General features: G+C 34.6%; 1 protein-coding gene across 7 annotated transcripts in view; it reads left to right on the top strand.

Annotated features, from left to right (window-relative positions):
• Positions 1 to 22,553, top strand: part of PCMTD1 (protein-L-isoaspartate (D-aspartate) O-methyltransferase domain containing 1) — a 50,224-nt gene that overhangs the window by 13,036 nt on the left and 14,635 nt on the right. For 2 of the 7 annotated variants that reach the window (XR_006352844.1, XM_043964832.1), the window contains exons 2-4: positions 5,341 to 5,439; positions 5,727 to 6,155; positions 12,959 to 13,061. Coding sequence is in view for 2 of the 7 variants with exons in the window: in XM_043964832.1 (XP_043820767.1) it covers positions 5,849 to 6,155; positions 12,959 to 13,061 (410 nt within the window). In the remaining 5 variants the exon portion in view is untranslated. Of the gene's footprint in view, positions 1 to 5,340; positions 5,440 to 5,726; positions 6,156 to 12,958; positions 13,062 to 19,443; positions 19,634 to 22,553 lie in introns of those variants that run through there. The other 5 variants (XM_043964836.1, XM_043964837.1, XM_043964834.1 and 2 more) reach the window with 4 other exon arrangements.

Below are 22,553 nucleotides of genomic sequence, written 5' to 3'. Positions count from 1 at the left end.
CTTTTTTATGGTCACATGGTAAGTGGCAGAGCCAAGATTTGAACCCAGATTTTGTGGCTACAAATAGGCAGCAGCAACTAGCTTTCTCTTTCCTATCCAGACTTATGTGCTATTTACTAGGTTTTTGGAAAAGAGCGGACGTTGGGGTAGCTAGGTGATGCAGTGGATAAAGCACTGGCCCTGGATTCAGGAGGACCAGAATTTAAATCTGGCCTCAGACACTTGACACTTACTAGCTGTGTGACCCTGGGCAAGATACTTAACCCTCATTGCCCACCCCCACACTCCTACACCCCCCCCCCCAAAAAAAAAAAAGAAAGAAAAAGGCAGACTCTGGCAAGTGAGGGTTAGGCACTTATCCCTTCATATGTTCTCCTAGTGATTCACTAGTGATGCCCAGCAAGTGTTTTTCTGGTCTCTGAATTTTGCAGTTTTTTCCCCCTTGGAAAGTGCCAAGGAGGATCTATAAAGATTGGCAGAAAAGACAGGTCCCTTCAAGAAGGTGTTAGTAATAATGCTGTGCTGTGACTCTGTAAATCTAGTTTGAATTTGTAGCTCTAGGATGAGGTTTCAAATGTCGGCATAAAGTATTTTTAGACTTTTCTATTTTGCATTGAAGTTGTGATTAAAATAATCTTTTTGTGTGTGTGTGTGGTTTTTTTTTTTTTTTTTTTGGTGGAGCAATGAGGGTTAAGTGACTTGCCCAGAGTCACACAGCTACTAGGTGTCAAGTGTTTGAGGCTGGATTTGAACTCAGGTTCTCCTGACTCCAGGGCCAGTGCTTTATCCCACTGCGCCACCTAGCTGCCCCTGATTAAAATAATCTTAAATTCAGATGTAGGGCTTCAAGTACTTAAATTATTTAACATTTAAAAAAAATTGTCTAGAAACATTTAAATGCACATCTTCAAAATATGTTGGGCATTTTGCAAACCTGGAAGGGCAGTCTTGGACACTTAGTAGCTGTGTGACTCTGTGCAAGTCACTTAGCCCTGTTTGCCTCCATCTCATCTGTAAAATGAGCTAAAGAAGGAAATGGCAAACGACTCTGTGTCTTTGCCAAGAAAACCCCAAATGGGGTCACAAAGAGTCAGACGTGACTGAAACAACTGAACAATGACATGTTTATTTCATGCTTGATGATGTTGGCTAAACTTTGGATTCTGTTTTTGTCCCTAGCTGTGATTCGTCATTTGGATTGTCCTTTGTGAAAATTAACATGATTAAACTTTGACTAAAGGATAAAGTCTTTAGTGAACTGAAAATTTGAGTTATGTGATCTCATACTGGTTGACCGTATAACTGCTTATTGACTACTTTAAATGTTAGTTTTAAACTAGACTTTTCAATTGTCTGATAAATGATCCATATAGGTATATTGAATGTTCTGAATATGCATTGCTCCTGTCTCCCTGCCTATTTAAGTTATAAATCTTAAATAAAAAAATAATCCTTTTTGAAAACATGAGAATGATTTATTGAGAATAATAAAGCACTCCTAGAGAATATTTTGAAATTTGTAAAGACAGGTCATAGAATCATAGAATTTTAAATTAAGCAAAGAGACCTTAATTCAGTGTTTATTTTCTTTGATTTAAATGACTAGAACTTTATTCTTTGTGGTTCGATTACACTCCTGAACTCAGTTAAATTACTTGCCCATGGCCTTTGAGCTAATAAAGCAGTGCCACTACTTGATCCCCAGTACTTTTGTTTTTATATTATCTTCATTTCCAAAGACAGTGAAGGCTTTTGCTTTATAGTTCCCATGAGGTGCTAACACGATGTTTATTATCATCCCCTTCAAATGCTCTCTGGTCCAACTCTTCCTCACACATTTGTATTCTATCTCCCATTTCTGTCAGTAAACATTAAATGAATTTTATCCAGCCTCTAGCTGTGTGACCCTGGATAAATCACTTAACTGTGATTGCCTCAGTTCCTCATCTGTAAAATGTGCTGGTGAAGGAAATGGCAAACCACTCCAGAATCTTTGCCAGAAAAACCCCAGCTGAGTTAAGAAGAGTCGGACATGACTGACAAACAACTGAAGAACAACTGAAAACATTTAGTACCTTTTTTGTGCCAGAAATTGTGCTAAGTACTGGGGATGAAAAGAAAGGCAGACAGCCCCTTTTTCCTCAAGTTGCTCATAGTCTAATGGTAGAAACGTTAATGCCAGCAGCTATATTTAACAAGCTATTCGCAAGATAAATTGGAAATAATCAGCAAAGAGAAGGCACTAAAATTAAGGAGGATTGAGAAAGATTTTCAGAAAAAAGCTAGGGAAACCTGAAAGTTAGATGGGGAAGAAGTTATTTCAGGCATTGGGTCAGTTAGTGAAAATACTAGGAGCAGGGAAATGGAATTCTCAAAGAACTGCAGGCAGGTCAGTGTCACTGGATTGAAGAATATATATGGAGGTGTGTAAGGCATGTGTAAGACTGGGAAGGTAGGGTGAATTATGAAGGGCTTTGATGTTATATTTCTGTGATATTCTGCAGATAATGGGGAGTCACTGGAATTTGAGTAAGGGGGTAGAGGGAATAGATGTACGCGACAATTTTTCTGAGTATAATAGGAGATGGAGTTATTTGCTTGCATAAAAGAGTGAGTAGTGTTGAGGGATTAAGGAGAAGTTTTGAAATGGTACTTCTGAAGAGTGGGATATTAAACTTGGAATGAAGGCTTAACAATTGGTAGAAGGTTGACCTGCGAGTTTAAATAACAAATTTTTATCTCAGCATGATTTTAGGGCACAGGGGAAAAAAGGGACATTTTGTCCCCCCCCATACTTTTCACCATGTATTCTTTTTTTTTCCACCATGTATTCTTGAAATTACCCATTTGAATTATGTCCAGCTAGAAACCCTGTGAAAGGTAATTTTTTTTTATTTTACAGTTAGATGTGTTTTAAAATGTATATGTCCTATGGAAAGATGATACATGGAATCAAATTCACAAGAATTTCAATAAGTATAAAATGATATACTTGGAAAAAGTGCTGGATTTTAGAGTTAGACCTGAAATTCGGGTTCAGATTCTGAATTTGCCTCTTAGAACCTGTATGTCCATTGTTCATTCATTCATTCATGGCCTATTCTTTTTTTTTAATTAATAAAGTATTTTTTTCCCCGTTACATGTAAAGATAGTTCTCAACTTTTGTTTATACAAGCTTTCCAATTTCAGATTTTTCTCCCTCCCCCCTCCCCTAGACAGCAGGTAATCTGATATAGGTTTTTTATATATATATATATATATATATATATATATATATATATATATATATATATATATAAAATAACATTAAACATATTTCTGCATCAGCATTCATGACCTATTCTTGACTTCCTGAACCATAGAATGCCAATGCTATCCATTGGGTTTTCCTGTCAAGAATACTGAATGGTGAGGGCAGCTAGGTGGCGCAGTGGATAAAGCACCAGCCCTGGATTCAGGAGAACCTGAGTTCAAATCCTGCTTCAGACACTTGACACTTACTAGCTGTGTGACCCTGGGCAAGTAGCTTAACCCCGGCCCCCCCCCCCAAAAAAAATACCGAATGGTTTGCCATTTCTTTATATTGCGTTGGGATTAATTGTTCCTCATGTTTGGTAGAATTCTCTTGTGAATCCATCTGGTCCTGGGGATTTTTTCTTAGGGAAGTAAACTCTTTGGCATATTGTCCTTCATTTCTATGTGTCAGACACCTTAACAAAATTAGTGGAGCATATAGAGGAATTTGGAATGTACTTGGTAATTAGTGAACCACTAGATTGTTGTTGTTGTTGTTTTTTAAGTAAGGGAATGAAAGAATGAAAGCTCCATCAGATTATTGTGATTGAATGAGGTGAGAATGGAGTGCAACTATCATGGTAAGGAAACCTTATATTAGAGTGATAGCAGTAGTAGAGAGAAGGTAATGTCTGTGGGAAAAGTGTCATAGGTGGAATCAGTAGGACTTGGTTGATTAATTGAATGTGAATTAAGGATAAAATCAAACTTTTAGAGTTACAGAATCATAGAATTTCAGTGTTTGAAGAAATCTGCTTGCCTGATCCTGAATGGGAGGAATCCTCTTCAAAATATCTCTGACCAGGTGGTTATTCTACCACTGCCAGAAATCCTCCTGTAATGAGACATCAGTAAATGGCATCTTACTCTCTCCTGAGAGGAAGTGTTGATAAAAACAAAAAAAAACAAATAGTTGAAATTGAGGGTGTTAGGGGTGTGGTAGATAGAATAAAACCCATAAACTCACCTAACACTGAGGTAGAGGAAGTTTACAGGGCCTGAACTTTAAAGTATGATAATACTGTAAACAGTTTGTACCATGGAGGCCTATGGGTGGGGTGCTTACTAGCCAGATTTAGAGCAGATTCCAGCAACATGGAGAGTTGACCAGCCTTGGCACAGATGGCTCTGGCTGGACAGATTGGTATTCTAGCACAGGCAGTTTATAAAAACAAATTTCTGTTATTCCTAGCATAGTTGAGACTATTTGGTAAGTGAGATGTTAAATGTTGAACTCACACTGACCATAAATGATAAATAACATCCTTTGACATTCTGAGTAGTAAAAAGGTAAAGTACAAAGTGTCTTCAGGCCAGATTTTAAACTCAGGAAGATAAGTCTTCCTGATTCCAGGCCTGGCATTCCCATCCACTAGGCCACTTAGCTTCCCCAAATGGAGACTATAGCCTTTTAATTTAAAAGACATTTAGAAATAACCCTCTTGCTATTTTAGTTTTACTGGTCGTTTCTGTTTCTATTTCATTTAACCTCTTTCATTTAATGAGCATTTTAAAATGCAGATTATACATGCAGAGATGTAATAAATGCTGTGGGGTCTTAAAGCAAGTAGACTTTTCCCCTCTTTTCCAAGAACAGTTAATGTTCTAGTTAAAAATACTGTAAGAAAATAAATTTAGTGTAAGTAATGCTCAAGTATTAAGTAATTCAAACAATGAAGTAAGTAGGTTTTAAATTACGGTATGCTTTTTGGAGAGTCTTGAATTGAGAAAAATGTAGGGATGGGAATTACCCTCTTTTGTCAATGGCAGCACAAAGAAAAAAATAGGATTGCATAATAGATAATGGAAGAGAAGGAATGGGGGTATGGACTTGTGCTGATTAGAGTAAATTAATATTAGAGGAAAACTAGCCTTGAGATTGAGATGATGCAAATGATATATTGGAAAGAATTATACTGGAAGCAGGAATGACTAAAATAAAAAGAGACTGGAATATGTTTCAGATGTTTTGATTTTTTTAATGTTTTGTTCTAAGTTTTAAAAGTTTTTAATTTTGGTTGTTTTATTTCTTCTCCCCTTTGTAGATACTACAGTTGGGAATTATATGTGTGGAATATACAGTAGTTATTCTTTGGATGACAGTTGGGCTTTTCCCCCCATCTAAAGTTGCTAACTTTTTTTGTGTAAGTGAATGTTATTACATGTATGATTAATGGATTTTTCCCCTCATTGTGCCATATATTAGAGTTAATTAAATTTGAGTTTTGTCACAACCAGGTTTAATCATCCTGAACAGGGCTAAATTGGGGGGGAAAAACCCAACCCTAGTCATTATTAAGATGATTTTATAACATTGTAATGAATTTTGCAACTTAGTTTTAGTTTATATTAGACTGAAAACATATGAAAAACATTTTCCATGATAGCTTTTTCCTGTAAAATTAAACCTGTTTATTTTTTCTTTTTCCAGGATTAACTGTTTTTTGAGACTCAGTGCTTTGTTGAAAGAAAAACAATCAAATCCCTTTACTTTGGCTCTTTGGACATACTCTGCTAATGTTTTCAAAGTATTAATTTAACTTGAATATCATCATGGGAGGAGCTGTGAGTGCTGGGGAAGACAATGATGATTTAATTGACAACTTAAAAGAAGCTCACTATATTCGTACTGAAAGAGTGGAGCAAGCATTCAGAGCTATCGATCGAGGGGATTACTATTTGGAAGGTTACAGGGACAGTGCTTATAAAGACTTAGCTTGGAAGCATGGAAACATTCATTTATCAGCACCTTGCATTTATTCTGAAGTAATGGAAGCATTGAAACTTCAACCAGGATTGTCTTTTCTTAACCTGGGAAGTGGAACCGGATATTTGAGTACAATGGTGGGCTTAATTTTAGGTAATTTGATTTTTGAGAAATTTTAAATAGAAACAATTTCCCATAAAAGCTTGGTTTGTATTAAAGCATGTATTGTGAATATTGTTTTGTATTGTATTATATGTACATTATATAGTCATTCAAAGCTATGCACATAGGATAACTTTTTGAAGGTGAAATATAAAATAACCTTCCATCTCTCTTGCTTCCAGCCAAAAGACTACTTGTACCAAGGACACATCACTTACTAACTACAAACTGTACTTCTAAACCTCTTGCCTCCAATATGAAATTTATGTTAAAAGCTAGGAACTGGAACCCAGGCAAATCAGGATTACACTTTTTTTAAGGAAAAATTCTTGGTGCTGATTGGAGAAATTTGAAGAGTAAAATGGAGAAAGTGTTTTTCCTGACCTTTTCTCATTGTCATGGGGATATTCCCTTTTTTGTTATTGAAGAGACATGAGTAAAATGGAGATAGAAGTTGGAAATTAGGATTTTAGAGAGATGGAAGGAAAATTAGGGTTATGGGATATAATTAAGGTTATGGAAAATCAGTTTATGGTATAAGGACATAAAAATGTAAGAAATGGCTTCCAACCATAATCTACAAGGTAAGACTTGACTCTTTGTGGTTATTGCAATAATTTCTTAATAATGTATTTATAAACAATCCACTTTTATTAGGTATTCTCTCTCTCTCTCTTTTGGTGACTTTTCTAGCTTTGAGAAAAACTTGGGTATAAAGTTACCTACTGTCAAATCAGATAGGGTATGTAGAATGAGCACTTTGTAACCCTTACATTGCTCTATAGGTGTTACCAATATTCTTGATAATCTGTCTAGATAAGTGTATATGTGTGTGTGTGTATCTTAGTAACATTTGAATGTAGCTCTGAATTGTAACTTTTCATTTTTCACACTGTCAATCTTATCTGTTTTGCTGATTTAAAACAATTTAAAAAAAAGCTAGCTCAGTGAAGGTCAGTGTAAGGATAGATGTGATGCTAGTATCTAGTGGGAATCATCTATAAATAGCAACTGGGCCATTTGAATCTTGGGGCAAGTGGGTGTTTGTTTTCCTTTGCAGTTGAGAATTGGTGTTGAAGAGGTTTTTCCATGTCCATACAGATTTTCTTTATACCACTGAGATTCTTAACTTTTTTTCCCTCTAAGTCCCATAGTTTTGTAACTTACAAAAAGCTTCCTTTCATTTGCGTGGCACATTAAATACATGTCAAGGGTTTGCTGTGGGGAAAGTTTTAATAATGATGGTACGTACTATTTTATAGTGATTTAAGGTTTGCAAAGCACTTCAAAAGTCTCAGTCGATTTTCACATAAAGTGGGGAAAAGATGATAGAACTGAGGCATAAGTTAAGTGATTTGGCTGGAGTCCATACACCTAGTGTCTAAGGCTAGATTTGAACCAGTCTTCCTTACTCCAGGTACAGTGCTCTATCTACTGCACCATCTAGATTTAGGAAAATAAAGTTAGAACTAGAAAGAACTTAAGTGGTTTCAAACTCAAATAGAAACAAGGATTCACCAAAATGTACATAATTAAAGCCACATATTAACAGAATATGTTTTATATTTTAATTTATTTTGTGTCCCAGTAACAATTTAATTTAGTTAGGGATGCATTCCAGAGCATTGACAGGCCATTTTGTTTGTTACTTGATATAGTGCAAACCTTTTTATAGATGAGAAAACTGAGTTCCACTGAGGTTTAATGACTTTCTCCAAAGTCTTACAGATAAGTAAATATTAGGTAAGGGTTCAAACCTTGGTCCTGTGACTATAAATCAGCTTAATTTATTGGAACCATTTTGACTTAGGATGATGCAAGTTATTTTCTCAGTCAAGCAGGCTTAGTTAACTAGCCAGATGAGGTCAGCAGCACTAATTTCAGTATGACACTGCTTCATGGCATCTACTGTAGATCTAGTTCTCACAAAGCTAATAAAAATATTCTTAACCAAGTCCTGTGATCTCCAAATGCAACAATTCTTGTCAGTCTTTGGGTTGAGATGTAATAAGTAGCAAACGCCTTTGGACTGAGATCACCTTTACTCTTCAAGATATGACTTTTCAAGTCATTATTAAGGGCAGTCATGATTTAGAAGGACATTAGCAAGCAAGAGGTTATCCTATCAAATAGCCTAACACTAATTTATTTTATATATGGAGCTTATTGAGACTTGTCACTGGGCACTAAACCATTGTTCACTGAACCATTGTTCAGTGGATCAGAGTGACATTTAGAATGGATAAGGGACTGCCTGAACCATCAGAACACATTCACACAAATGGTCCCTGAATCAAAAGACAGTAGATGTTACCCTTTTTGTTCATAAGACAAAAGACTACCTTGTTTCTGCCTGAGAAATAACCCAACCAGGGTTGATTTAACCTACAGGTCTTTGACTCAATGATATACTGTTTCTGTTTTGACATAAAATCCAGTGAAAAATCTACAATATCATGAAAAAGATCTAGGGTTGAGACAACTGTATACATGACATGGTGTCCAAATAAGGTAATATAATTTTAAGACGCCTTAACAGAGATATGAGGGAAGTGATAGCTCCCTGTACTCTTTCTTGATCAGTCAAAATCCAAAACAAATGCCGTGTTGTCATTAGGGCACAGACAGATTAGAATATAGCCTGGTGAGAGAATTGGAGATATTCAGATTCCTTGAAAGAATTGGAGATGTTCAGCAGGAAGGAAGGGAGACATAACAGGCACATGATGACCATCTTCAGGTACTTGAAAGGCTGTCAGGTGGAAGTGGGACCAGACTCGATATTTTTGTTTTCACAACATCTCTTGCATCCCTCCACTTCTTTACTCACATGACATGGTCATTCTGGTTTAGGTGGTTATTTCTTGTTCCTGAGTTCCCTAATGCCTCTGAAATTCTGAGATTATCTTCCCAAGAGCCAGTTCCTATTTCAGCAAAAGAAAGGGTTTTATTTATTTTTTTTAAACAAGACTTTGTAAAAACACAAATAATTCACAAGATCTAAGAGGCAGCATGGTGTAGTGCATAGCACATTAGACTTGGGGTCAGGAAGACTGTAACACTGTGTAACACTGGACTGGTTTCTTCACTTCTTTGTTTCCTAATCTGCAGCCAGGTGGCACAGTGGAGCTGGGCTTCGAGTTAGGAAACCTATATTCAGCTGTGGCCTCAGAACCAGCCTTACATTCCTGGCATAAATCCCATTTATTACTTGTGTGTGACCTTGGGCAAGTCACTTGACCTCTGCTTCAGTTTCCTCAACTGTAAAATGGAAATAATAATGGTACCTCTCAGGGTGATTTTGTAGCTAAAATGAGAATATTTGTAAAGCTCTTTGTAAATTTCAAAGTGCTTTATAAATGCTAGCTATTATTACTCAAGAATCATAAAGGCTCTAGATAATTGGTCCATGCCAGCCAAAGTACAAAAAAGAATTATATATTCAGGTTTTACCCACTAACTCTGAGTGTCCCATACTCTATCTTGGGCCCTTTTTCTTCTCCTTTACTAATATCCTACTTGGTTACTTATCAACTCCCAGGGATTCAGTTATTACCTCCATGCAGAAGATTTTCCCAAATCTATAATACGTAAACCCAACCTCTCTCCTGAGTTATATTCTAGTACCTTTTGGTAGTTACATTCTAACTACCTTTTGGACTTATTAGATGCATCACAAACTCAACTTTTCTGTAACTGAACTTAGTATCTTCTCTTAACTTCTTTCCTATTGCTGTAGATCACAATCTCATTCCTTTTATCAATCTAATGTCATTTTATAGTTTTTGTTTTCACATCTCCCCAAACCCTTCTCTATGACTGTGTGTGTATGTTTGCATTTATTCTATACATTTATCTGTGTATATATATATTTTTTTGTCTTCTGCTTGGTCTCCTTTTCTCAAGTCTTTGCCTATTTCAGTCCATAGTCAGCTGAGCTGCTCAAATGATTTTTCTAAATAGCACAGGTCTGACAATGTCACCCCAATACTTATTAAACTCCAGTGAGTCTTCATTACCTCCAAGATGAAAGATAAACTTTTCCACAGCTTGGTCCCTTCTTTACTTTCTATAGTGTTCTTTTCATTGTCTTCCACATATTATACAATCTAGGCTACTTGCTATTTATCACACATGACACTTAAGGGTCCCTACTAATGTGTCCTTTTACTTGCTGTCCCTCATGTCTCAAAACAAATGCTTTCTCTCTACCAAGGCTTCTCTGGTTTCTTTGGAGGCTCAGTTCAGTCCCACCTTCTGTTAAAGGCCTTTTCTGTGTCTGTTCCCTCCTTTCCCCCACACCCTCCCAATTGATCCCTTGCCTTTCTTTGTATTCCCAGAATTTAGCAGAGTGCCTCTGGCGTGATCTTGGACAAGTCCCACCCTCTCAGGGTTTCAGATTTCTCTACTGTAAAATCTAAACTCTGATTAATAATCTCTGATTTATGTACCCCATGGAAGAAGATGATGCGCCTCAATATGCCCATAATGAAAGCAATGTTTAATAGGTGACTTAAATTTTTGAATGGAGATGTTCATTTCCAAGAGTAAAGCGAAGGAATTGAACTAGTTGGCCTCTTAACTTTTCCAGCTCTTATGATTTACCTTAACTATTTAGCAAATTCCATTTTAGAAGAAACCTTAGTATGCTGGCAATATTTATGTATAAAGTATATATTAATATACATTTGTTATCTAGTTTATATATTTTATGAATTTAGATTTTCAATATAGTATACTGATCATTACAAAATAACAATTTTAATTCTGTGGAATTTTAATAAGCTATTAAATGGCTTCATTGAATGAAATGTTCATTTGTTTTAACCATACATATATCATGCTACAGAACCATGTTAAACTTTTTTTAATGAGGAAAACTTCTTAGTTTACTAATAATAGTTTGTAACGAGGTTTTTTTTGTTTTTTGGCAATCAGATGTTATTTTTAATCCTTTTGATCATATATTCTCATGGCTTCTGTTATTGTTCAGTCAGTTCAGTCAAGTTTAACTGTGACCACTGTGGACCATAATATGGCAATACTGTCCATGGAGTTTTCTTGGCAAAAATACTAGAGTGGTTTGCTATTTCCTTCTCCAGTGGATTATGGCAAACAGAGGTTAAGGATCACAGAGCTAGTGTCTGAGACTGTATTTGAACTTGGGTCTTCTTGCTTGGGAGCCTAGCATTCTCTCTCTATATATTCACTTATAGATGCACCTAGCTGCCCATTCTTATGGCTAGATACAAATATAAGAAAAATTTTACCTACTTCTCTTTAGTCAGAACCACAAAAGAGAGCCTGTTTTCAGGAACTGATCAAGGTCACAATTGATAGAAAAATAAAGGAGAAAGTTTTTGTAGAGAATCCTGCCTGCTTTAAAAGGTGCAAGATTTTTTAAAGATAACATCTGGGTTCCAACTTAAAAAAAATTAGTGTCTGCTTTTCTTTATTGCGTTGCATTCTAAAGAGACTTCTAAATGAAAGGAAAGGAAACACAGTTATGTGTGTTCCTAGGTTAAAAAACATTAAGGGATGGGGGTCTTTTAGGTACCTAAAACATTTTTTGAGGGGTATGTGAGATGAGTAAGTTTTTCTCCTTTAAAAAAATAATTATTATTGAAGGACATGGCATTTCAGAGATTCACAAATGAGGAATTCTTACAGCTATAAATCTAGGAGTAAAAATAAATTCTTTATCTCAAGGAAAAGCTTCAATCTAGAAGGAGAAATTAGTATTTTAAAAAACAACGACCAGAAATGACTTGGTGCAAAGAAAGAAGGAATTAGTAGAGCATTAAAATAATAATGAAATGAGGTTGTTTAAACTTAAACATGAGACCATATGAGTATCCTTGGGAAACAACTCAAGGGATGGGAAGAAGCCTAATCAGGCTGTGTCCTGGGATGAGAAGGTGCTTTCCAACATTCTTTTTAATAATTTGAACTGTACTTACATATGCATACTTGAAGGGCAGTGAAAAGATTAACATACAGCTACTCTGCATATATGATACCAACTCTGTCAGGAAAAAAGTTTTATAAAATTTTTAAATTGATAGTACTGTTTTTTATTCAGTAGGAGTTTATAGTCAGTAATATAAGGCAATATGTCAGTGCCTCATAAATGGTACAAAGTGAAATGAGAATTCAGATGTTGGAAATTGTCACTAAGCTGGGATGGTCAGGGAGAACAGTTTACAGAGGAAAGATGTAAAATTTCATGCATACATAGTATTTTTCTGATTATAGCTTGAAACTACAATGTTGATCTCATGTACTTGTACTTTGGGAAATTACGGCAAAATTTTTTAAGACCTCTTTGTATTGTCAGTGCAGGACTTGAGTCCATAGATATTAAAAATAAGCCAAAAGGTGCTAAAAGTGTAAGATTTGTAGCTTTAGGAATAACGTTCCTGTTAGATTTTAACTAAGAATTAAGGGAATAGATGACCACTTTATACCTCAGTCCATGTTGATGGAAGATTATATACCTTTTCCCCTCTTCTGTTCTTAAGAGTGATTCATTTTACTAACATTTATTAAGATCATAACGTGTGCAAGTCACTATTAGGTCCTGGGAATACAAAGATATGATATGGCCCAGCTCTTTTAGGAAAAGCTTATTTAAGATAGAAAGTATTATTCATTTTGGAACTAGATGCCAACATAATGTCTTGTTCAAGGGGCTCTTGAGATATGTAAATTAGTGTGTATTATAAAAAGGGGCTATAAAAGGGCATATCAGCATCATTATTATTTTCATAAAAATGCTGCTGCTACGATTGCAGGTCCTTTTGGAATAAATCACGGAATTGAGCTTCACTCAGATGTGGTGGAATATGCCAAGGAAAAACTTGAGAGCTTCATCAAAAATAGTGATAGCTTTGATAAGTAAGTATTGAAATCTGCAGTATTTGTTTGGAGGCCACAAACTGTGAATTATTTCTTTACGGTGATTTATCTATTAAAAACAATATTGGTATTGCTCCACACTTATAAAGTTTTAACTGTTATTGAAACTTTTTGAGGTGCTTTGAAAATAAGCCCAAACACACAGTGCACTAACAATGAGAGAAAATGCTTTTGAGTTAATTGGTAAAACCATTTTCTCAGTTGTAAAAGCTCAATGTTGTAAATTTACCATATTTTAATAAAAATATATTTAAAACTTAGTTTTCCATTTCACATAAATAATACCTCCATCAAAGCAATAAGGTGTATCTTGTGTCATGTTCACTACTGAGGATCACTCAGTTATCTTAGGTGGATATGTGACTGAAATTGGAGCTGGGAGCCCAGGATCTATAATCTTACTCGATAACTTAATTAAAAAAAAAATTTGTAATATGAGGCTATTACCTGTGCATTAGCTGCTTACTTTTGGAAAATACGTGACATAATTAATTTGTTTAATGTTTTCAAAGAATAGTTGATGTAGAAATTGTGTTGCTTCTCCTCCATCCCCATCATTATAAGCATTATTATAGGTCTTCCTAACTTATGAGCAAGTTATTATTAAAAAATCCTATAATTTGTTACCTTTTGGGAATACAGCATATTTTCCCATGGAAAGTATTATGCAATATTGTTTAACTATCATATGTAAAAATAGTGCAAATGATAGTTCAAAATTTAATTACCATATATAATAATGTTTTTGTGAGAAAATGCATTCAGAATTAATTTCTGGCTTAGTTACTGGGGGTAGCCCTCCATCAGAACAGGAGCTAGACTTAAGGGTGAAAAAAGTTTAAAAAAAAAAAAGTTTTAGGGATAGGTAGTAAAGAGGGGTTTGATCACCACTTCCCTTCCCTTTTCTACATTAGATTAGATGAGGCAGCATCTGTAGAAGTACTACAGTGTAAGCATGATGAGATTTAACATTTACCCCATATTCCTTTTACATTGCTAACACGAAATGACTTACTATATTGGGACAAAGGGAGTGAAAGGCGGGAAGAAAAAGAATGTATGTAAGAGGGAGCTTTTCTTCTCTTTCATCCTTTCCCCTGGCCTCTTCTGTTCCGGTAGTGGCAGTGTTTAGTACCTAAGGAGGGAGATCTCCAAGGAGGAAAGGGGGCATTCTTTTAGCTACTGAGCTGGGATGACTATATGCATATCAGTTTATTGATGCCAGGTCTATTGTTTTATTATTATATCAATTCTGAGCCACAATTTGCTAAACTTAAAGTGACATTTATATATATTAGAAGAAATATTTGAAATTTAATTCATATTTTGAATTATTTTGCCAAATGTACACTGAGTTGGTCTACATAATAATACCCTAAGGAATTGTTAGATAATATTTGGTGCAAGGGTGCAGACAACTGAGCTTTCTTAATGAGTTTCTTTAAAAAAAAAATCCCTTCCCTATGCTTTGAATCTTTCTATCTCCCTCTGGTAGGTGTGATTAACTAAGGTAAGTTGATAATTTTGGTATAAAAATAATATCTCAATATTTTCCATTTGAAATTTTTTTAAAAAACAGTTTCTATAAAAATAAAATGCTTTAACAAAAATAATGTATCTCTTCTGTTTGCAATATGGGGAGTTCATACATACAAGGCCCTGTTTTATATATCCCAATGACAATACCATTTTTAAGACCTTTTAAAAAATTGTATCACATGAGATAACTTTCCTAATTGGTAAGAGGGCTTCACAATCCACTTTAATGCAAAGCAGAACAAGAGCTGGGATGTAACTTGAACAGTACAGTGTTATCCCTTACAAGTTTTTAGGGAACTTAGACTTCATTCTGTCAAATGACAATAACTCTGTATTGATCACTAAAGTAAAAAAAAGGTCTAACAATGCAAAAATAAATATTAGGTTATATTACCTTTTAATTTGTTGCTTTTTAAAAAAATGCTCTATTTTTCCTTTGATTTTCAAACTTGAAATTAGCAATGCATATTTGACTCAAATGAAAATCATCAGCTTTTCTCCACTTTTGAGTTTTATGTGTTTTTATAAATTAGTTCAAATGGAGTAAATATAAAATATTTATTTGGTTAGGAGTTTTAACATGTCTGGGAATTTTTGTTTGAATATTTTGTCTTAAAAGATTTTCGTTTTGTTTTTTGGTTAAACATCACAAACTTTAGTATAATTCTGAAGTGTAACTCATTTTGAATTCAGTCTTTTGAATAAACTGTGGGAAGAGTTTGTATAATATTTTTGAAATTTGTTAACTTAGAATTCACAGTATTATCCTAAAATATAAATTTACATAGTGTTCTTGAAGTTTACCAAAAATATTCACCTTTCATAAAGTTACTTTTAAAATCAGTTCGTAGGTATAGGATTATGTTCCATTTTTTGTTAATAACAATAATAGTGATGATATCTGTAAGCTTGATGGTAAAGTAAGGCGTTGATTGATCCCATTTAAGTGTAGTTGACTAATTATATTGGGATGTTTTCAAGGACATTTTGGGATAGAATTTTATTTTTTGACTTTTTTTGCAGGGGGTGCTGAGGGGAGGATAGGCCAAGGTAAATATGTCCATCTCTTCTTCATAAACTGTGGATGGATGAAAGGTATCTAGGTAATACTGTATACTCCACTCATGCTGTAGTGGAAAAGTACACTGGACTTAGGTAAAGAAGCCGGAGTCCTAATCCTGCCTGTTATTATGTAACTTTAAGCAAAGCACGTAATACCTTTGACAAAAACCAGGTTCATAATCTATAAAATAGAGAATAATAGAGATGATAATAATATTTGCATGTTCTGTTTCACAGGAACAAGCTACAGAAATGTGTAATTCATTTCATATTCTGGTTTTCTGATATTCTTAGGGAGGAGATAATCTTTACATAAATACTCTGCACTTCCATTCCTATAAACCAAACTACCCTGAAGCTGTATGTTACATATTGAGACTATAGACACTAGCATGTATATTTTACTTGATTGAAGATAAAGGAACTCAAGAATGAAAAAATGCCCAACACCTGATATTCTTTGTTAATGAGAAGCAGGAAGAGAATGGACAGTTGAACATCAGATGAAGCTCCTTTTGATCCCACCAGCTATTTAATTTGTGTACATTTTATGCATATATATATTTCCTTAATAGTAAGCTTCTTGAGGTTAGAGACTTTTTTCATTTTGTTTTTGTGGGGCAATGAGGGTTAAGTGACTTGCCCAGGGTCACACAGCTAGTAAGTGTAAAGTGTCTGAGGCCGGATTTGAACTCAGGTACTCCTGAATCCAGGGCCGGTGCTTTATCCACTGCGCCATCTAGCTGCCCCCGGTTAGAGACTTTTTTCATTTTTAGCTTTGTTAACCCAGTGCCTAACATATACTAGATGCTTAACATGTGATTGTTCACTGAACGGTACTCCCAAATTTTAGTTTAAATAAAACTTTACACATGAGTTAAAATAGAAACTAACTGTACAGATACTGAATGTGGGAGGGGAAGTATGGCTAGTCAACATCTCTTGTGGGAAAGTATATGGGAGTTTTAGTGGGCTGCAAGTTCAGTCAGAGTCAGAGCAATTTGGAAGCCAGAAAAACGAGCAATATTTTAGACTATAATGTTTGGAAAGTCTAGATAAAGAGGTTCTGTAAACTTGGTTTAATTAATACACACACACACATAATACATACAAATATATGTAACATTTATAATTGATTTCCTTTTTAATTCTGTGTGTTTTATGGATGTAAAAAATATTCTGAGAAAGGAGTCTTTGGGTTTCACCATTCTCCCAAAAGTATCTAGGTGTCTGTTGCAAAAAAGTCCTTTTGTGGTCTGTAGTGAAGAAGGCAGTGATAATCCCACTGTAATCTCTCCTGGCCAAACCACATCTAGGCCTGGTTTTGGTCACCAAATTTTAGGAAGAATGTGGAGAAACTAGAGCCAATTCCTGATTGGAGGACTGGATTATCATTTTTTTGTGTGTGCCGTGAATTGAAACAACTAGGGCTTGAAGAGAAGACTAAGGCGATGATACAGTGGTAGAAGCAGCTGTTAAGAATTACCTCTTCTATTAGGCATTTATAATATGAAATGAGGTACAATATTTATGTACACATAACTTATTTGAACATTTTGTTTTCCTAACCAGATAGAATTTGTGTTACCCTTAGGGTAAAATACAAATCCTCTGCCTAGCATTTAAAATCTACCACAACATCATTCCTTCCTACTTTTCAAATCTTAGTTCATATTATTCCCCATTTACTATTTTCAGTTAGACTGACCTGTCCTTTGTTATGCTTGGAATACATTCTATCCTTCCACTATGCCTTTCTGCCCTCATCCCCAACTATGCCTTTTAGTAGTTAGATGGTTCTTCCTGTCTGGGATGTACTTAGTCTTCCTGTGCCTCTCAGAATCTCTAACTTCAAAGCACATTTGAGGTGCTGTTTTCAACAATATACTTTCCCTGATCCATACTAGTGTTAATGTGCTCTCCTTAAAATTAGTCTTTTGTATGTACTTTGTATATGTATATGTATATGCAGTATCCTCACAGTAGAATGTTAAGTTCCTAAGGGCAGGGCTTCTTTAGTTTGTCTTTGCAACCCATTTCTAGAACAGTGCCCTATATGTAGTTGTCATTTCATAAATGAGTTGAGCTCATTTGACTGGAGGGCATGTGCTATGCTAGTATATACTTCTGTCTCAGAGTTTGTTGTATATGGGAGACTTTTAATGTGTTGATTGAATACAAGTTTTAAAGGGTAATTTTTTAAAAAGTACAGTTGCTCATAGGTAAAATTCATCCCATAGATTCAGAAGAGTTACTATTGTATAAAACATAGTAGACTATGGTAAAATTCTAGGAGTCAGGAAACCTGGGTCTAGGTCTTACCACTAAGATCATTACAGCTAAAAACCAGTTTATACTACTTTGTACAGGATTACAGTTCTGGCTCTAAATCTTAGATCCTGTGAACTTAGGGGGACAAATATCTTGCAGGTGGGGGAAAAAGGAGAGTAGATGTGGATGGAAACCAAGATGTATTAGCTTCTATTTCATTTAACCTTTCCCTTATAGACCAGATTTATGCAAAAAATATGCAAAGGTTTTTTGTTGATTTTTTTAGCTTCTTGAATTTCACCTTTCCTTTATAGTTCTTATTTATTTTTTGCCTAAATGAGTTTAATGAAAAACTGGATTTATCATTTCCTTTTTGGGTTAAAGTCCTCATCTTGTGTCATTGACATTTCTTTGTCTTTATTCTGATGTATGTATGATTGCATATTTTTTCCAATGTAAATCACAATTGAACTCCTTAAATAGTCTCAAGGAATTTACTTGACCATTGACAGGTTAATCAACTTGCCTGTGTTCACACAACTAGGTGGTAGAGGACAGAGGCAAGACTCCATTTTAGGTCTTCCTTGGCGCTCCACTGCTTTTCCTCTACTAAGTTATAGTTGCTCTTCTTATTGCCTTAATATATTAAAGTATATTTGTTATTCCGTTTGTTCTAGAATTACCTAAAATATACTGGGTCTTTGACCTAGTAAATCCATATGACCATGAGTATAGATTTTATTTTTAAAATGGAATAAATGTTGAAAAAATATAAACCCAGTTGCTTATCAGTAATTTCTATCAAATGCTAGAGTGAGCAATGTATTCTTTTATTCCTTATATTTGTGTGAAATATAAAATAAAATATTAAAAACTTGGTTTTAAAAAGTGCTCAATATTTGAGTCTAGTCTTTGAAACAAAACCTTTAGCTTTAGTTGGAAATAGTTCAGTATATTCAGAAACCTCCAAAAAACTAATTGTGAATGTAGTGTCTGAATGATGGGGTTAGTGGAGGGAGATTAGAGGAGAGTCAGATTCTGGGAGGACTTTTCTGAAAAGCTTGCTTATAAATTTTTTAAAATACATATAATCTCTAGGGGAAAGTGAGCAGTTTTGTACTGTGTGGGGCCAGGGTTAGAGGAAAATAAATTTTATCTGTTGGTTGCAAGTTTCTCTGAAGGTGCAGTAGTATTTTGGGATGTTGAAATGTTTTTGGACACTGTTTTATCTATTTCTCTTTCCACCCTCAATTTTTGAAATTTTGAACATTTATCAGAAGTGCCAAGGAGTTTTTTCTCCAAGTATATTAATTTTGATAAAATGTTTTAAGAGAAAATAAATTAGTTGATGGGCTTTTAAAAAATAAACGAAGTCTCCCAAATGTAATGACGTATTTCTGTGGCACATTGAAAAATAAATGTGCAAAATGCCAGACCCCACTTCAACAGTATATTGAAGGGGAATGTTGTTTTTTCTACTCTTGGTCAGCTCCTAGACCTAGAATGTCCATCTAAGAGGGAAGCTGCAGGGCAAGGCTAGGTCACCCTGATCTCCTAGCAGCTTATCAAAAGAATTTTATGGGAAAGTTGGCAAGGTTCCCAGCTGTGAAAGAAATCACCTCTCCATCTCAAGATCAAGATATTACAACATTCACCTCCCAATGAAAACCACAGCAAAGGTAAGTGATCAAGATCCTAGTGTTATTCTTAGGAAAATGTTTTTCCTGAAATTCTTAACTAAGTTATATAATCATTTTCCATTTTCACTAAAAAAAATAATGCTAAAGGTTAACCATCAATTTCAAACATTTATTGAATGCCTAGTCTATGTAAGGCACCATGCATATTCATAAAAGCCCAAAAGAATCCTTCCTGCCTTTAGGGAGCTTGCATTCTACTGTGAGATTAAAAAAAATTTACCTAGAGAAATAAATAACAAGTGGTTTCAGGAGGGAGAGAACATTAACTGGGGGATATCGGGAAATACTACATGGAGAAGCTAGGGAGCATGCATTCAAGTTAAGGGAAGAAAGACCAATGGGAATATATTGAGACTGGATCTTGAAAGTAGTCATTAATTTTTTTCAGAACTATATTGTCAGTAGATCAACATAGAATATATAATGAAACGTGCAGTTAATGCAAAATATTGCTTAGCTTTTCCTATAGAATGGCTTACCATAGCCCTCTGATTTTAAAGGTATTCAGGGGGATGTTACCATTGTAGGAAAAAAAGGTTATTTGCCCATTTTTTTCCTTCTAAGGCTAGAAGTTGTCATTTCTTTTCATTTCACTTATATTTAAAATATTTATATATATAAAATTATATATATGATAGGAATTATTTCAAATGACATTTAGAGACTATAACCCCCCCCCTTCTGAAAAAGCTGTCATAAGCAAAATTAGAACCATTTGGAGTAATATCACTTTAATTGTGTTGTTCTAGTCATGTCCAACTCTTCATGACCTCATTTGGTATTTTCTTGGCAAAGATATTAGAGTGGTTTGCTATTACCTTCTCCAGGTTATTTTACAGTTGAAGAAATTGAGGCAAGCAGGGGTTAGATGACTTGCCCAGGGTCATACAGCTTAGTAAATATCTGAGGCTGGATTTGAACTCGTGAACATGAATTTTCCTGATTCGAAGCCCAGCGCTTTATCCACAATGCCACTGAGTTACCCCCAATCATTTTTTTTTTTTGAGAGGTGTAATTTCCTAGGTCATATTTATTGCCTACTTGAAATGTTTTGTCAAGGCTTTCTAGTAATATTTATACACAGACATGCACACATAAAGTTAATATAACATATAGTATGTATGTTTTATATGAGTGTTTCACAAACTTCTAAAAAATCACCCTCAGTCTAATTTTTATCACTTGTTTTCAGATTGTAAATTATCAAAAAGATTTCTCAAGCCATATGCTCATGCTTATTAACTCATGAAAACTGGTCAGTGATTTTCTCTAGAAATTTCCCTACCCAAATCACCTAGATTTTCAGTTTTAATTGTTTGTGTTTTAACTGTATAACTGCAGATGCCTAGAAGTTCTTTGATTTAAACAGTTGATGTCCCATTGGCAAAGCTAATACCACTGATCTGATACTAGTACTAGTGCTTCTCTGTTTTTCTGATTATCATGATAGAATGATTTCAGCATTTTCATTGATGGAAAATGCCCTGTCATGTCCACAAACATTATGGCTGATTAAATTAGCTTTGGTGAGCCCCGTAAGTAGGCTCTAGCTACCAAAATAATTTAACATTGCCTAGAGAATACTAAATACAGCTAGCACCAGCTCTTACTCAGAGAGTGAAGATATTTGAGTGCTCAAGTACTACCCAGTAGCTGTTACTATTGTGTTTTCAGGGGCCTTTGAAAGGAAAAAGTACCTTTTAATTCTAGACAATAATTCATTGTTGGATGAAGATATGAATAAATATACTGTGAAAGATACAATGTTATTTAATTTTTTTCTATTTCTAAGCTGTTAAAATGAAAGCCTTTTTGCTAGCCTGTTGCTACACTATTTTACAAGTATACACATAAAGCTTAGAGAATATAGCAGTCAATTACTGAAGGATAGAATAGTGTGTGTACAATTTCATGCACCTGGTAGATACTCAAAAAGCAAAAGACAAACCACTTTTTGCAGTTTTACTTAATGGCATGTTGAGACATTTTCTGAAATAATTATAGGACTGAAAAGAACCTTGAACAAACTGGTGTGACCAGTACATTTCATGCATAATGAAATTTCTAGATCTGACTGGCAATAAAGGGGGAAAAATGGTGGTAGATAAAAAGTGGTATGAGTCGATAGTGTAGTACTGTTATGTGAAAACATGATACACTGATACTTTGTTTTAATATAACAGTTATGTGTAAGAGTCCAAAATATCTTTGGATTTATTTTTATGTATGAAAGCAGACATTATATTCTTTTTACAGATGATTCGATTAATATTTAGGGTTGCTTATGGAAGGGAAGTCTAAAGAAAGACTTGAAGTATGTTAAGGATTTTATTTAGAGCTATATTACAGGACTTGTTCATGTTCCTGAAGAATTAAACAGAGAAGCTTAAATTACAGCAGGACATTTTTCAGTTTGACTTTAAGAACTTCTTGCCAGGATTAATCTCAGCCTCTGAGGAAAGAGGAATATCAAAAGCAGCAGAATTTGGCAGAAAATATTTAAATAAGATGGCAGATGTCCATGGTGATACAGAAATATATCCATAGGACCAATGAAAATACTGTGTTGGGAATGTTAGCTGTTTAATTTTTTAAATTTAAACTTAGATAAATGAGAAATTTTGAATGTGAATTTCATTGTGAAGAATTTCTATTTTCAATGACAGGAATAATATATGCCATGTTTTAATCCTTCAGTGTCAAATGGACAAATTAATGCCATTCTGAGGAAAATAGTAATTGGTGTTTAGAAAAAATAATGCTTCCTTCCATTATGACTCAGAAAATAAAGTGTTTTAAGTTTAATGAAAGAACTTAGTCTTACTTTGAATCATCTAATATGGTCAGAATCAGAAGTAAACTCATTTCCCTTCCTTTCAGCAAACATTTTTTAAAGATC

The sequence above is a fragment of the Dromiciops gliroides genome, chromosome 1, assembly GCF_019393635.1.
Source record: "Dromiciops gliroides isolate mDroGli1 chromosome 1, mDroGli1.pri, whole genome shotgun sequence".
In the NCBI taxonomy this organism is placed as follows: domain Eukaryota; kingdom Metazoa; phylum Chordata; class Mammalia; order Microbiotheria; family Microbiotheriidae; genus Dromiciops; species Dromiciops gliroides.
Note: the sequence above shows the minus strand (reverse complement) of the source record. Positions and strands in the feature narration are given on the sequence as shown.